We start from the raw sequence: 17,339 nt of genomic DNA on the forward strand, positions 1-17,339 counted from the left end.
TTTTTTTTTTTTTTTTTTTTTTTTTTTTTTTTTTTTTTTTTTTTTTTTTTTTTTTTTTTTTTTTTTTTTTTTATTCTTTGATAGTTAGATCTAAGTCTTGTTCTTCAATATGATTGTAAGATCGAATCCTAAGAGTTCCATAACATATCGGGTCGGACGAAATGGAATCGAGAAGCCTTTCTAGTCCGTATTTTAGTCTCTTATTTCAATTTTTATCTCTATAAAATTCTTAATTTATTTTGTAGTGATTGGAGTTGAGATTTTCCAAGGGAAGGAACCCGAGATCAGGTTCCCCGTGAAGAGTTTTTCTTCATTCACACACACATATACATACATATATATATATAAATATTGCTTTCAAAGAATTTTTAATATAATTTTTATTATAAATTATAACGCCTTAATAATTCAATAAACATCATAAACAAAATATATATCTACAATCCCCATCCTATTTAATTAATAGGAAAAAAAATATTTCTCCATTATCCATTTAAATAGAGATTTCTCACCTCGTTTGAGGCGGGTCCTCACGAGGCCCAATCCTATGAATTAACTTCGGTAGGAGAAAGTTAAAAAGATTGAGAAATAGAACCATAATTTGATATCTCTAATTAAATTCATTGTCAATTATCACCATAATTTAAACTTTAATAGACGTATTTGAGGTGAGACGACCCACGAAAATTATTTAACTAACAATTTGGTTGGAACTAGTTGGTTGAAATGTTAAAATATTTTATTTCAAAACCAAATGCAATAGCTTGTCGATACATGACGACGCATAACTCGAGGAAGAAAGAAATGGAAATATATGATACCATTTGATTAAAAGAGATGAAAATTAGACTAAGATCAAAATAAAGCGTATAATTTGACCACCTTTGACGACTAGATCATAGTGGACATCGTCCACACGAATCAAGCAAAACTTGATTTTAGAATGTGGTTAATGTATTACCGAACTTAAAAAGAAAATCAGTTACGGGAATGAAATCATCAGACTAGGTCAATGAATCGAACTCTATCGTCTAGTTAATGGTAAGGAGAGAATCTTGACGCAAATTTATTTGATTTAATCACAAAATAGAGCGAAAAAAAAAATATAGACGGAGATTATCACATCTGGAAGATAGATTTTATTCACTAAAATAGTTCAATCTCACGACTCTTTCAATACATCCACCAGCTCGAACATATAATTCAAAAGAGTCAATATCAATATCAATATCAATATCGCTCCATTACGAGTCATATATTCAAATTATCACCTATATTCAAATGATCATAATATCCATAAATGAAAAGACAGTGAAAGAGAGAGAGAAAGAGAGTAACAAGAGCCAAGAACTTGACTTGCCGATAATGGCTGGTAATAGGGTTTCTTCAAAACAAGATAGGTCTCCTTCATTTCATCAAAATATTCTCGAACATCTTTCTCCAATCACAACCTCCATTTCTCGGCCTCCTTCTACCTGAAACAATCGCCATCTCCGACCACTGCATCCTCCACGAACCCCGAAGAAAAACACAACAATCGAAAACACGACAACGAGCTGAATGTTAAAGCGTTGCTTGGTAATATTTATAGAGAAAGAAGAGGTAGTTGATTGTTGTTCAAATGATACAACCAATGAAGATAGGATTATGATTTAAAAAGAAATAGGAAAAAGAATCTTGGCATATATTAAAGAATTGGAAGTGGGGAACCTTCCAAGAAATAACCTAACTTTCAAAAATATTAGAGGACAAAAAAGAATTGAAATTAAATAATGAAGAAAAAAATGAAAAGAAAGTGTTTTAAAAAATATAATATTTATTTACCATATTCATATGCCCACCAGCTCACTCCTTTTGGAGCATATATATTTGGGGACACCACCAAATGTTTTTTTTTTCTTCTCACTATTATCCATACTACTATCCTTTGTCATTGTTTTTTTTTTAATAATATTCTCACGCCTACCGTTAGCGAATATTGTTTATTTTGGACTTTCCCTTTTATGCTTTAAAATCGTCCTTACTGACATTCCATCTCGTGTTTACCCCCGAAACTGTCTCGTGTCTACCTCCTTTGAGGAACAGCTTCCTCGCTTGTCTCGTGTCTACCCCCCTTCAGAGAACAGCCTCCTCGCTTGTCTTGTGTCTACCCTCTTCAGAAAAGAGCCTCCTCATTGGCACATCGCCTTGTGTCTGGCTCTAATACCATTTGTAACGGCTCAGACTCACTGCTAGTAGATATTGTCCTCTTTGGGATTCCCCTCAAGGCTTTAAAATGCGTCTACTAGGGAAAGAATTCCACACACGTGTTTCGTTCTCCTCTCCAACAAATGTAGGATTGTGGAATCTCACAATGATCAATTCATTAAGTTGGTTATGAGTGACACATTTGAGCTGAAGTTAGTCAATTTTATTAATTAAAAGTGATGGTACTCATGAAGAAAAATAGAGTCCCAGCACATTTTTACTAATTTACTAAGATCAACTGAGCTCAAATTTTACTTACAGTATAGCTATAGTAATTGAAATGGGTATGCAGTCATAAACAACTCGTCCTAAACAAGCATGATGGTAAAATAAGGCAACTAAACCTGATCTATCTAAACACGATCCACTTATGCATTAGTATTACGGGAGGATATTTTTTTGTCAAATCGAGACAAACATCACTTTAGTAAAAGCTAAGCATGAGGATGCTCGAGGATAATCTTTTCTTTGCTTTCAAACACGATTCTCATGGATGCAAACATTAATTTAATTCAAATAAGATTCTAAATTAAACTACATTGGTAGCAAGTCTTTTGTAGCTTGAATGATGGCCCAATCCAAATAAACAATAGCAAAAGGAGTATCAAATGGAAACAAATGCTAATGGTGGATTCAACAACTGCTAGGCCTTCCTTTTAATTAAACAAGAATTAGTGGCCAACCTCAAATTCTTTTATCTTTTTGTAAAGAAGAATATATAAAGTGGAGTGGCCAATATATAAGAACAGCATAAGCGTATATCTATAGAATTAAACGGATATAAAAAATGGCTAAAGTTTACGAAATTAAATATGACTATGCTATGAATGTGTCATGGTCTTTACTTGCGATGTTGTCATCAGTAGTATAAGGGTGTCTTGCCTTTACCTGAAATATAGAAGTAGCACATGACTTGAGTATTTTAAGAAGTGCTCGGTAAGTGACTCCACTATTGGGGTCAAGAAATGCAAACACATGTAATTTATGATTAGGGACCTATCATTTAAAACCATTATAAAAGTGGTCTCTAGTCCGAACAAATTGGATGTGTAGTACTTCCCTATACACGACTTCCCACCCACACGTGTGAGTGTGAGTCCACCGGGTGGTTCGCACATCGCCTGGGCCCATCGTAATCGGGCTAGTTGGTAGTAGCTGGACGTTTGAAGGTACAAAAAACCCTCGAGTATCATGCAAGGCTTGATCATCGTCATCGTCTATACTCATCATCATAAAAGGAAAAGTAACATGATGTAAATGAGTAACCTGATATAAATGAACCTCCTAAATCATTCATGTGACACAATCTCACATATCATTCACATGTTACTCTAGGTAACACATGCATGTATAAGCTTCCATATATTCATCCTTTATAATATCACAGGGTTGTGTATCACAAAATTTTTCATCATAATCAACATGATATCTCATACATGCACATCATTGTAATATGAAATGTTATCATATTATGTCACAGGATCATTATACATATTATGTTATCATGTCATAATGCATCATCATTTTAGCATAACATCATCATAATGCACATCATATTGTATCAATTCACGTAATCGTACCATCATAACCTCATCATATCATATCAATTCACATCATCATAACATCATAACATCATTATAATCCATTATCATAACATCATAACATTATCATAATACATCATCATATCATATCAATTTGCATGATCATCATATCGTACATGACACAAGCAAGGCCCACTGGACATGTAAGGTCACTTATTTAGTTGGCCTTAGCCAAAGTTCCATCTAGCTCCAAATTTGCTTGCTTTCGTACTTTAAATTCGTTCTCACTTATGTCGAAGTTTCACCTATTTTGGATATAAACTTAATTATCTCAATACAAATGGAATAATCCCGTGCTTTTAAGATCTTCCATTTTATTTCTCTCTCTACTTATTCACTATTTACTTTTTTTTTTTCCTAAATTCTATTCACACCTACTTTTAACCCATTTTAATCAAATTACACTATTTTTAGTGACTACTTAAGTTATTTAATTTCTAACTCAATGAAAATAATATCATTCCATAAATTAAAAGGAAAATGTAAAATAATACTTTCTACGTGAGACAATCCTTCTATTATCTTCGACGCAAATTTTTTTATCTAAGTAGAATCTCGAAAGTAAGTTTGTGTTAAAAAGCAAAACATATTTTATTTTATTTGGGCTAGTTATAGTTATCAGGTATGAGGTGACACTCATGGTTTCGGACTATTATACTAATAGGAACCCTTTAGATTATATCATATACATAGTGACTCCACTATGTATATGATATAATCTAAAGGGTTGTGTCATAAATGACTAATTAAATGACTAATATACAACATAATCTACGAAGTTGTACACTAAATATTTATGACACGTAAAATGAGACCAACATGTATATGACACTATCTACAAAGTTGCTCTACATATGGCAATATCATTCCCCTCATTATTGTGATTGTAAGTATAAGATTCATTATTGGGATTATACATATAAGATTCAAAGATTTGTCGGATCACATGACACGCACACAATTGATATTACACGTTCCATATTTCAGCCCTTCGTCTATGAACTTGGCAGGCAAGCTACCTTGATCCGTCTAAGGACCCGAGTGGGCTCTATTAGCCCTTTTTTCCCCTGGTCCAAATTCAAGAACAAAACGGAAATTCTCTAGTCAATCCTCGTAGAAATATAGAATAGTACCCACCTAATATTAATCAATGGATACACAGTATAAGCTTCAAATGTTTTATATAAACCCTTCCTTCACAATAACCAAAAGTATAAATAAAATGTTGCCAAGGACAGACAACAGCAAAACGTTGTCGTTGGCCCTATAAAACTCGCCATCAACTTGAATCTTCTTTACAATCGATGAAGCAGACACGACTCAGTAAATATCGAAAAGCAAGCTGAGTTTAAATCTCGCATCCAAGAACAAAAGCATGGATTTCCGCCCACGAATTGACAGTGTAAAGGACACCAGACAATCCCTTCCAACTGCATTCTGTCTCTTCGGTAAGACTTTTCTGTTTTCGTACCACGCTCGGGTACAACGGAACAAAAGAGACTCCAAATTGAGTTGCCAGTCTTCTTAGACTGGAACTTGTCCCAACAACAATGCCTACATCTGCTTCAAGTAGGCAAAGCAAGTCGCCGATGGAGTCTCCGATGTATACCGTTAAGTTCTTTCTATCATTGCCATAGTTCTCCAGGATTTTCCGGAACGCATTGACTTTATCAACGGGAGATTCTACTTTCCTAACTAAATCACCCGTCGAAACCGCTTCTTCAAAGGCAAACTCATTGGCATGTATAGTCACTTGAGTTAGTAAACCACCTGACACGAAGATGAAACAAAAACATGATGCTAACTTCGGTCGAGGTTGCTAATATTTGGAAGTAATCTTGGAATTCTATACGATAGTTAATGTAGTGACATAGAACATGTGGTAGCTATTTTGAGGGCATAGAACGTGCGGTAGCTACTGCGAGGACATAGAACGTGCGGTAGCTACTGCGAGGACATAGAACGTGCGGTAGCTACTGATATCTATTGTGAGAACATAAAACGTACGATAGCTATAGTGAGAACATAAAACATATGATAGCTATTGTGGCGACATTGAACTTATGGTAGCTACTGTGATGCCATAGAACGTTATGCATATGATAGCTCTAACTAACATTCTGAACCGAAATCATATTGGTAACTCCAAATCCGTTAAAAGAAAGTTAAGAAATGTACCTGAATTAAAAGATGACCTTATGAGATCAGCGCACCAGCAATATGAGAGTATATGGACACCAACATTCAAATTTTCACTCTTAGTAGCAGTTCTGAAGAAATTAAAACAACCATCTTGAATAATAAGACGTTCACCAGCCCGTCTTATATCTTCAAAATTTAAGCCCTTAAGGACTCCAGACTCGACGACTCTATTATTCGCTCTTTTCTCAAAATCAGAGAGTTGCTCAAGTGCTGTACACAGATCTTCATACTTGAATTCCTCTGCAAGATCCAAAAATTCACAATAATGATTGTAATTCTTTTCATAACATAAACATAATTCGCTGGGATAAAAGAAAATCTGTGTTTTAAGTAATCACCAGTTGCAGGGGGCGTGATTTTGTCTATGCATTCCTCATACTCTTCTGTATACTGCCTGGAAATAACACCCCATGTGTTTCTGAGGTCAGCTGATGACATCCGAGTAATTTGGTCGTCAGGCTGAGTCTGATCAGGTTTCGGAGCTCTTACCATTGCAATTTCTGCGAGAATGGCAGACGAATCGACGACTGTGCATGTCAAATCAAAGTCAGAAAACAGTACCAATCGATCGGTTGCAGGATTGTGATCTTTAATCAAAGGAACTACTGTTTTCTGGGAAACAGTCTGAGAGCAGTAAAATTCTTGCTCGAGCTTCATAGCTTGGTGATAAAGCTTCTCAATGGTGTCGAGCTCTTCACCGGTCAAAGTTGCAGAGAGTTTCTCAAGAATGTCTTCAGTTCTCGCAGCTGATTCCTGAATCAAAAATAAAAATGGCCAGCAATTTCAGTACTCCATCTCTTACTACAAAACTAAAATCAAAACAAGAGACTTCACAACTCAAAATTACAAACCTCAAAATCTTTAGATGCATAGTTCTCAATCCACGTCTTGTAGAGATGATTGCCATGGTCAGCACCAAGAGCTCCCTTAAACTCGGTAGCTAAATAGGCGTACAGCCTCATACAAGGTGTGATGGCACCAAGAGTATAAGCAGCAAGCTTTGTTCTCTCAAACGGGGTGGCGAGATTACCAAGACCTTTATCTCCTTCAATCTTGCCAAATGCCGTTGCCAATACAAAATCGGTATATTTTACTGTAGCAGGGTTGATAGGAGACTCTTTTCCGCCCTCAGCAGCCCATTCCTTAAAGACCATGCACCAAGCCAATAGGGTCATATAACTTCCCAAGGCAATAAAAAGATCAAAACACTTAAAAATGGCAGGACTCCAATTCAATACCCGGGTATTAATGTGTCCATTCCTCAAAGAAAAGCACATATCATTGATTGAATGTTAATGAATAGAAATGATGATGCCCTTCTACCTTAACAAATGAAGCATGCCTTTTCAGATCTACCATAACTGCCTTCCTCAGCTCATTGATTGAATGTTTTGCGTCATCATCGTCAGCACATTCAGCAGCTAATTCATACCTGGATTAGAATAAATAAGGATGTTTCCATTCCAAACTTCTAGAAAACACAGACAAATAACATCTTCAAAACCAGGACAGGACCCTTAATAGTTAATACAAAACACATTGGTCGCGATCCAATGCTTCTTCGTTTCACCAAAGTTAATCAAATCTACTTTTCTCAATCGAACGATCTTTCGAGCAATAGTACATCAAAAGCATTAAAACTCAAGAAACCATATGAACAAAACAAAAACATAATGGGACAAGGTTTTTAAAGCGTTTCCTTCCCTTGTTTTCCCTATTTTCTTTTCTTCTTAACATTACAGAAGTCAAAATTCTGAAGCCAACCAAACAACCACTGTCAGGCCCTATAAATTGAATGTCCCAATATCTGTCAGCAGAAAAACAAGTCATTTAAGACTCCACGACATTGGGTGAAGAACATTGAAACCTGATAAAAGCATTGCCTACATTGGAATAAACCTAAGAGTTTATGGATGAATAAATTTTATTTTCGCCCTTTATCCATGAATCAAGGATCAAAGTATACGCAAACGTTGTGCACCAAAGAAACGAATTAAAACCAGAATAGGTTTAGAATTTGATGAACTAGGCCTCGCATTCAAGAATCTTTGCCCACGGAGGCCGAATGAGAAAAAAACAAGGTAAAGAACATCAATTCAATTAAGAACAGAAACAGAACAAATTCAATATTGTTGATTTCATCTATGATTCAAGATCACTGATTCGAGAACCACCCCCATTTCCCCTCGAGATAATAACTCAAAAGAACCCAATTAAAAAAAATCAGACAAAATAAACAAAATTCAATTAAGATTCAAGATCATGGATTCCACAACAGCCCCACCATTTCCCCCCACAATCCAATAACTAAAAAGAAAAAAAAAAAAAAAAAAAAAATCAACTCACGCCTGAGCAAACGCCTTGAGAAAATGAACATCCTGATCGACAACGTGGCGAAATGTATCAACATCGAGAGTCCCACAAGCGAGACAAACGCAGAATGGGGTGTACATCGAGAATATCGACTCTCTACGACACTTATTCCACAATCTCCGAGCGAGAGGGCCATCGGAGTCGACATGAGAAACCATAGCCATACGAGGAGGCATGGGCGGCGGAGATCGATGAAAGGAGCTGAAAGTGAGGGATCGGAGGGCAGCGATTGGGATTCGGAATCGAAAATTGGAGAGGAGAAAAGCGGAATTGGGTGAGATTTTAGAGATAAAGAGTGAGCGCATCGGAAAGGGAAGAGGATAATTATATAGAAGAAAAAAGCGAAGACGGCGGTGGTTTTTGGGGGTACTCTGTCGAGCCTGTGTTGATGAACCAACCAACTCTCTCCCTTTTTTTCTATTTATTTTACTTTTTCTTTATGGCATGCTTCACGTAACTCTTGCCTTTCCAATCAAAATAATTATAATGTTCGGAACCAAAACCCCTTTTAAGATGTGAAAACATGTCTCTAAACGACGCGTTTTAAAAATCTTGAGAGAAAACACGAAAGGAAAAGTCCAAAAAAGACAACATCTACTAATGGTGGGCTTAGACAATATCCGTTCTTTGATTATGTTTCTTCAATCATCGATTTGAAGTTCTCAATTCTCGAGAAACTTTAATTGAAAAATAAAAATATTTAAGATAACTATCGACATTCAGTGGGGACAGAAAGAACAATTAGAGAGAGTGAAGGGCTCCATAAAGAATCTTAATCTTAGTTAAGATTGAGATTAGGGTTTTTTTTTCTTCGGAGAGATGCATGACCTAATTGCAAAAATCAAACCGAACTGAACTCGAAAATTAATGTTTATATGGTTGGTTTTGATATAAATAAAATCGAAAAATGTTGTTTAATTCAATTTATGGTTCAAAAATTGAACCCGTAATTGAATCAAACCACGCACGTTATTCAGTTATTTATAGACTCTCGTTGAAACTTATATTCCATTTTCGTGATGAATGAGATATGTATTTGTTCATAAAAGTACTTTTTATATATATATAAATTAAACTTAGAAGGCAACTAGATCTTGTACTTGACGTCGCCCCACCTAGGCCCAAACAATAGTTTAGGCAAATCTCGATCCTGCATAAATTGTGTATGTAACGCATCATGTTCAAGATTCGAGTCAAGATTTAAAATCAAGATTCACACATTTAATAACTCCGGCATTTACGTGCATCCCCACGACATGGGGCTTTGCAAATGATATTCGAGCAGTACATTTCCTAGTAAGATGTGGTTCAGGGACAAATCAAAGTGAAAGTGAGACCACATCTAAAAGGGAGTCACTGAGAAAAGGTTAAAAGAATTGAAAGTTACTACCTATACTGATGCATCTTTCTTTTTGGTGACTGAATCATAGGAACTTTGAAATTAAAAATGTTTTGCTTCTAACAAATTATATATTATGTGACCTCTTGAGAATTTTCTTAAAAAACATGTGACTGACTACAAAACATGCTGAAATGACATATATTGTCATATCGAAAGAGAATGTTGAGACTATCAAGTGCCAAATTTGGATTCTAGATCCTGGTCCAAATCGTGGGCATGGGTCGTTACATGCAAGGCTATCAAGGACAATTAATTATTTTTGGTTAGTTTGATCTATATTTTTTAGTCTAAGTTAAGCATAAACACACCCCATTAATATAGGTGAGAGCTCGATCTCGATCTCGATCTCGCACATAGTTTCATGTAGGGTAGTATCATTTTTATATACTAAAAGTTAAAAAACATTATCTTTGTCTTTGTACTTTAGGACCTGTTAAATCTTAAATACAGTGAACTCGTGTGTGTATGATAGGTGAAGGAGGTCAGAGAAGTCGAGTTGGAGAAGTGAATGAGTAAGTAGCTCGAGGAGAAAGAGAAGAGGGAATAAAACACCTATTTACCTTGTGAAATAATAGTAAAACCATTGTTTACGAGGTTCAGGATAATTAATGTTTCGTTTCGTCTCGACTTCCTTTTGAAGGAGTTAATCAAAGCCTATTTACCTCGTGAAAGAAAATGAGAGTAAGAAATCATCATTTGTCTCGAGAATGCCAAACATCGATGCTTATATATATATATAGATATAGATATAGATATATAGATATATATATCGATAATAAAATAATAAAATGGGCTAAATTTAAGATTTATTGAAAGTATAAGAACTAAAATTGAACCTAGACTAATGACAATTTAATATAGTATAAATAAGAATACTTAAAATCATTTAATACTAATGACTATCACTCATCAAAATGGAGGCTAATTGTCACAATCGCGTTTCTAGGCAGCGGATTTGGCGATTGTGCGACACCCACTCTCAACAATGAGTGGGTCAAGCCTACTTCGAGTTACGTTGCTTGCGGTCGGGCAATGTGAATACAAACCTCAAGTCTTGATTTCAAGAGAAGATTTTTAGAAAGAAGGGGAGAGAGGTTTTGGAAAAAAAAGTTTTGAAACCAAGAGAGAGAAATTGAAATTGGTGTTATATGGGAATAGAAGCAAAAGGCAAGAACAACGACTTACTGCATATAACTATCGAGTATGGAGAAGTTGACAACTAGTCATATCCCCTATAGTAAATTTTGAGGCTTTTCATGTCTACCAGGCGCAGCCATGACATCGCCGAAACGTTATACTCTTAAAGAAAACAAGAAAAAAATAATACAACATGAAAGCGGTGAAAGAAAGCAATAAAGTAGTACAAGACAAAGGTTTCGGCGTGTCATGGGTATGCGGCCATGGGCAACATGTCTTGGACAAGCATGATCATGACATCCTCCCCCACTTAATTGGTTGACGTCCTTGTCAACCGTCTCATTTCTTCGAACTCTACAATCTAAGCTGCGGCTGTCTTCAGGTCGTTGGCACGTTCCCAGCTGATTTCTTCTTCTGGAAGTCCTTTCCACTTGACTAAAAATTCTTGTAAGTTGCGCTTAGGTTTGTCAATGCGACAGGTTCGCTCGGTCAAAATCTCTTCTACTTCCTTCTTACTCGAGTCCTTCATCGTCACTGATAATCGTGTCACTTGGTTGCGTTGCTGGTCGTCGTCATCTGGATGGTATGGTTTGAGGTTGCTTACATGGATGACAGGGTGAATTCTCATCCATGTAGGTAGTTGGAGACGATATGAAGTCCTTCCGACTTTCTCGATGACTTCAATTGGTCCCTCATATTTTCGCACTGGTCGCTAGTCCCGATTCCCCCACAATCTAAATTGTTCCGATCTCAGCTTGATCATAACTTGGTCACTAGCTTGAAAATCTAATGCTCTTCGTTTGTGGTCTGCCCACTTCTTTATTCTTCTAGAGGCTTTCTCTAAGTACGCTCATGCTATTTCAGAGGTTTGTTTCCATTCTTTGGTGAAGTTGTACACTTGAGGGCTTCTCCCAGCATAGGAGTGGTCAATAGCATAGGGCATGATTGGTTGTCTACGACATACTATTTCAAAAGAGGTTTTTCATGTCAACGAGTTTTATTGGCAATTGAAGCTAAACTGAGCAACATCGAGCATTTGTACCCAATTTTTTTGTCGAGCATTGATGAAATGACGTAAGAACTACTCAAATATATTGTTGAACCTTTCGGTTTTTCCGTCAGTTTGGGGTGATAACTCGAAGAGACATTTAGGCTCGACCCCAATAGCTTGAACAATCCAGTCCAGAAGGTCCCTGTGAATCTCGGGTCACGATCGCTGACAATGCTGGTGGGAAGGCTCCACAACTTGACTACGTGTCGGAAAAATAATTGTGTGGTCGCTTTAGCCAAGCATGACTTGCGGGTTGGGATAAATGTGATATATTTGGAGAATCTGTCAATAATGACTAAGATGGACTCCATTTCTCCTACCTTGGGAGGTGTGTGATGAATCTAGAGAAATACTTTCCCACGGTCGGGTCGGGACAGGTAGAGGTTCTAGTAGGCCCGCCATTTTGTTTCGTTCAACCTTGTTTTGTTGGCAGATAAGACAGGTCTTTGTGAACTGTGTCGCATCGTCACGGAGGTTTGGCCAATAGTACCCCTTTTTAGGAGGGCATAGGTTCTTTGCCACCCATTGTGACCCGCCCACGGTGTGTCGTGACATTCTTTTAGTAGGAGTCTCCTCAAGTTCCTCGAACGGGGGACGTAAAGACGATTTCCTTTGGTGAAGAGTAAATAGTCTTCGACCCACTACATGATGGCCTGAGTGGCCGAGTCTTTGGCAAGGTGTTCCTTGATACTTTCTCGTATCGTTCCACTCAGCTTACTTGCTTGTAGATGAGCTAATATGCACAAAGCCGCATGCTTGCTCGTCCTGTCCTGTGCTCAAACTGGAAGTCGAATTTAACCACGCATTCTTGTCAGCACGCTTGTTTCGACGATAACTTGGGTTGGTCAAAGAAGTGGCATATGGAACTGTTGTCTATCTTGACTACAAACTTGGCTCCGAGGAGGTACTGTCTCCAAGATTGTAAACAGTGGACAATTGCCAGTATTTCTTTCTCAGAGGCCGCGTACCTTCTTTCTGCCTCCTTTAGCTTTTGACTCTCGTACGCAATGGGGTGTCCCTCTTGGAGTAGGACTCCCTCTAGGGCGAAGTCTGAGGCATCCGTCTCGACTTCAAAGGGTTTCTTCATGTCGGCAATCCCTAAAACTGGCCCTTCCATCATGGCATTCTTAAAGTTGTCAAAGGCTTCTTGACACCGTGAAGTCCAACTCCACTTGTTTCTCTTATTTAGTAGTTCGGCCAAGGGCTCTGCGCGCTTCGAGAATCCTTTAACGAATCGCTGATAGTAATTTGCCAACCCAAGAAAGGAGCGCACTTCTATCACTAAGGAGGGGGTCTTCCACTCCTTGATGGCTTTGACTTTCTCCTCTTCCATACCTACCTTGCCTGCTTCTATTACATGTCCAAAGAAGTTAATTTGTTGTTGCGCGAATGCGCATTTTTCCCTCTTCACATATAGTTGGTGTTCTCTCAGTTTTTCGAAAACTAACAACAGGTGGTGTTCATGCTCTTCCATGGTGGAGATGTAGACCACTATGTCGTCCAAATAGACTACCACAAACTAATCGAGATACTCGTGGAAGACTTGATTCATCAATGTGTAGAATGTGGCAGGGGCATTAGTCAACCCAAAAGGCATGACTAGGAATTCAAAGATCCCATATCTAGTGACGCAAGTCGTATTGGGTACATCTCCCTCAGTAATCTGAACTTGATAGTATCCCGACCTTAGGTTGAGTTTCAAGAAGTACTTTGCACCATGTAATTGATCGAACAAGTCGATAATGATGGGTAGAGGGTACTTCTTCCTGACAGTAATTTTGTTTAGGGCGCGATAGTCTATGCATAGGCGCAGACTCTCATCCTTCTTCTTCTTAAATAACACTGGGGCTCCATAGGGGGGCTTTCGTAGATCTGATAAACCCGGCAATAAGTAGTTCATCTAGCTGCTTTCGTAGCTTCACTAACTCAGGTGGAGCCATTCTATAGGCGTTTTTTTTGGGGGTTTCGACTCCATATTAGTTTAATCTCGTGGTCTATGCCTCAACGTGGTGGTAAAGTTTTTGGTAGACTCTCTGGCATTACTTCGTAGTACTCTTCTAGTACATGCTGTATTTCTACAGGAACAAGTTCAATCGTTCCTTCAGTTTCCACCACAGGAATGGCCATGAACGTTGGTTCATTATATGCAAGACCACGTTTAAGTTGGAGCACCAAAAGCATCTTGATTCCATCGGGCTGTTTGATGCTTGTCTGAACAACAATTGGAGTTGACCCTGTTATGACTAGGCAATTGGGCAAGCGCATGGGGATCACCTTATGTTCCAATAGGAATTCCATCCCTAGTACCACATCAAAGTCATCCATTTTGATGATTACAAAGTCCACCAAGCTACTCCATGTCCCTAACTTAAGTGTAGTCTTTCTCGCTATTCCGAGAATCAATAAGGCCACAAAGTTGACGGCCTTCATCTTCCCCGAGTCTTGATGTCATTTGATGTTCAACTGATTCGCTTCAGTCTCGGTCATGAAGTTGTGGGTGGCTCCTGAATCGACCATCGTACTCTTGGCCAACTTGTGATTCACTCACGCTTCCACATACATGAGACCTTTTTCGATCCGCTCTTTTTGTTCCCAGGTTTTGTTTTGGAGTGCGCATAGGAACTTTAGGGCTCCCATCCGATTTTGCATTCGTGTCTGCATCTAATGCGGCTTGAATTGCCTATAGTGATGCCCTCTTTGGACATTCATACACCCTATGGTTCCCTTTACATAGAAAACAAGAGAGAGGTGGTCGATTGAAGTGGTTCTAATTCCGAGGCCCCTTACCTAAGGCACCAGTCCCTTTGGACATTCATGCACCAGTCCCCTGTTGGGGTTGTCTTGTCTCTCCTCCTCCGATCCTCGATTGTCTCCTCCTTCCATTCTGGAGGGATTAGAAGTGTGGTTGCGATTACCTCCACTTGAGGAGGTCTGGTTCTGCGTTGTCTCTTGGGGCTGTTCGTTGTTCAAATCGAACAGCTTTTCGGCCATAGCATAGGCCGTGGAGAGGTCTTCTATGTCATGTTCATATAGTTTAGACTTCGTTCATGGCTTTAGTCCTTCTGTGAACTAGAAGATCTTATCTAGCTCAGACATCTGTCGGATGTCCAACATGAGTAACGAGAACTGTTTGACATATTCTCGAATGCTACTAGGTCACGTAATTTCCTTCTGGCCATGATCTCAACATTATTTGGGAAAAATTGAGACCGAAGCTTCTGTTTCAGTCTCTCCCAAGTGTCTATTGTGCATCGGCCTTCTTGGATGTCCACATACTTTGAACGGCACCACAATTTTGCATCTTCAGCTAGATGCATGGTGGCCACAGTGATCTTTTCTTCCTCTTTCTTAGTGTTAGTTGCCTTAAAGTATTGCTCAAGGTCAAAGATGTAATTCTCTAAGGCCTTGGCATCGCGAGCCCTAAAGAAGGGCTTGGGTTCAAGAAGTTTGACCTTGTTGGGTCGCGTTGTCCTCTGGATAGGGGTTTGGTTCTCCACCACCCTTACGGCAACATTTACTCTAGCGCTTATGTCTTCCATTTCTACCCTAACTACGTCTAGGGCGGCCTTCACATCTTCAGATAGTTCTATGACCTTCTGAAGCATTGCTTTTTGGGAGTTGTCTGAGTCATCAATTCGCTCCTCAATCAGGCCAACAGAGCTTGTCGAGCTATCTCCTCGCTCAAAACCACCATTCTTTGTTGCTTTTGTTTCTAAGTTTTCCATTCGATACATTACTTCTTGAATGGGTACCCCATTCAGCCAACCCTTTTTTGCGTCAACGACGAGGGTCTGGTCAGCAAGTTCTTTCACTCGCTCATCTAGATAACAAATACTGTCGAGAACTTCTCACAAGTATTACATCTGTTCTTCTATTTCGAATAATCTGTCGACTTGAGACTTGTTCAACTGTTCAGTCGAAGACATGTCTATCGGTCACTTTGAAGCCAACTAGGCTCTAATACCAACTGTCACAATCGCGATTTCTAGGCAGCGGGTTTGGTGATTGTGCGGCACCCACACTCAACACTGAGTTGGTCAAGCCTACTTTGAGTTTCGTTGCCTGTGGTCGGGCAACGTGAATACAAACCTCAGTTCTCGATTTCAAGAGTAGATTTTAGAAAGCGGGGGAGAGAGGTTTTGGAAAAAGAGTTTTGAAAGCAAGAGAGAAATTGAAATTGGTGTTATATGGAAATGTAAGCAAAAGGCAACAACAATGGCTTAATGCATATAACTATGGGGTAGGGAGAACTTGACAACTAATCATATCTCTCTATAATACATTTTGAGGCATTTCATGTCTACCAAGCGTAGCCATGACATCCCCAAAACATCATACTCTTAAAGAAAACAAGAAAGAAATAATACAATATGAAAGCTGTAAAAGAAAGCAATATAGTAATACAAGACAAAGGTTTAGGTGTGCCATGAGCATGCAGCCATGATCAACATGTCATGGACAAGCATGACAGTGACATTAATTATCATTATATGGTTGAATGACTATCACATCATTAATGTTAGTCAATCATTTAAGTTAATTAATGTTAATTAATGATTTATAGGTTCTTTTTAAAACAATATTCTATATTTAAAATTATTTTTCAAATATTTTATATGTGAACTAACTTTTAAAATAACATATACACAAATATTCTTTGTAACGAAGCTACTTAATTAAATTTCTAAAAATAAAAAAAAATTCTTTCATATAAAATAGAAATTTATTTTTATCCTTTTTCATGGCTCCCTTTTTCTTTTTCTTTTTCTCCTTCTCCTCTTGAATCAGATATCATGTGTCACAATGACATTTTCTCAAAATATTTACAAGTGATGGTACGATACTTACTATCACTACTCAATGAGTCAACCGACTCGAATTCGTGTCGTCTCCAGTCGGACGACATATATCCAAGCATCTAATCTTGTTTTAAGAAGAAGGTTTTAAAAAACGAGGGCATAAATATTTGAGAAAGAGAGTTTGAAAGCAATGCAGAAGACAATGTTGAAAGCAATGTTATATACTAGTGAGAAAGAAAAGCAACACAACGGTTTAGATAGTATATAACACCATGTATGAACCATTGACGATGAGTCGCATCTCCCTATAACACATTTTGAGGTATTTTCAGTCTTTTGACATAGACATGAATTTTTTGAAACATCGTACTCCTAGAAAATACAAAGAGAAAACTATGCATCATAAAAGCGGTAAATGAAAGCGATAAAAGCATTATAACATGAAGAGTTTGACATGCAACAAACAAAACACTTTAGACAAGCAAGACCATAACATCATGCAATTTGAGAAAAGTCCGACACTAACT

General features: G+C 37.9%; 2 protein-coding genes across 2 annotated transcripts; both read right to left on the reverse strand.

Moving 5' to 3' along the window:
• Window positions 1-4,961: 4,961 nt before the first annotated feature.
• LOC111485408 (bifunctional TH2 protein, mitochondrial-like) lies at window positions 4,962-8,816 on the reverse strand. The gene is made up of 6 exons (XM_023132283.1): window positions 8,397-8,816; window positions 7,374-7,482; window positions 6,902-7,192; window positions 6,389-6,803; window positions 6,027-6,290; window positions 4,962-5,618 (listed from the first exon to the last, which is right to left on the reverse strand). The coding sequence occupies exons 1-6, from the start codon at window positions 8,726-8,728 to the stop codon at window positions 5,197-5,199; spliced, it is 1,833 nt and encodes a 610-aa protein (XP_022988051.1). The 5' UTR covers window positions 8,729-8,816; the 3' UTR covers window positions 4,962-5,196.
• A 4,008-nt stretch (window positions 8,817-12,824) lies between these two features.
• On the reverse strand, window positions 12,825-13,487 carry LOC111485000 (uncharacterized mitochondrial protein AtMg00860-like). The gene has a single exon (XM_023131689.1). The coding sequence runs from the start codon at window positions 13,485-13,487 to the stop codon at window positions 12,825-12,827; it is 663 nt and encodes a 220-aa protein (XP_022987457.1).
• Window positions 13,488-17,339: the final 3,852 nt, after the last annotated feature.

Source organism: Cucurbita maxima, unplaced genomic scaffold, assembly GCF_002738345.1.
Source record: "Cucurbita maxima cultivar Rimu unplaced genomic scaffold, Cmax_1.0 Cma_Scf00010, whole genome shotgun sequence".
In the NCBI taxonomy this organism is placed as follows: Eukaryota; Viridiplantae; Streptophyta; class Magnoliopsida; order Cucurbitales; family Cucurbitaceae; genus Cucurbita; species Cucurbita maxima.

Bases quoted from the DNA above. Each gene is read 5' to 3' on its own strand.
- LOC111485408 (XM_023132283.1), bottom strand. From the start codon at position 8,728: ATGCGCTCACTCTTTATCTCTAAAATCTCACCCAATTCCGCTTTTCTC. The intron at 7,483-8,396 runs GTGAGTTGATTT...ATTCTAATCCAG, and splicing joins CTCAAGGCGTTTGCTCAGGC to GTATGAATTAGCTGCTGAAT. The intron at 7,193-7,373 runs GTAGAAGGGCAT...ATGGTCTTTAAG, and splicing joins GGCATGCTTCATTTGTTAAG to GAATGGGCTGCTGAGGGCGG.
- LOC111485000 (XM_023131689.1), bottom strand. From the start codon at position 13,487: ATGGAAGAGCATGAACACCACCTGTTGTTAGTTTTCGAAAAACTGAGA.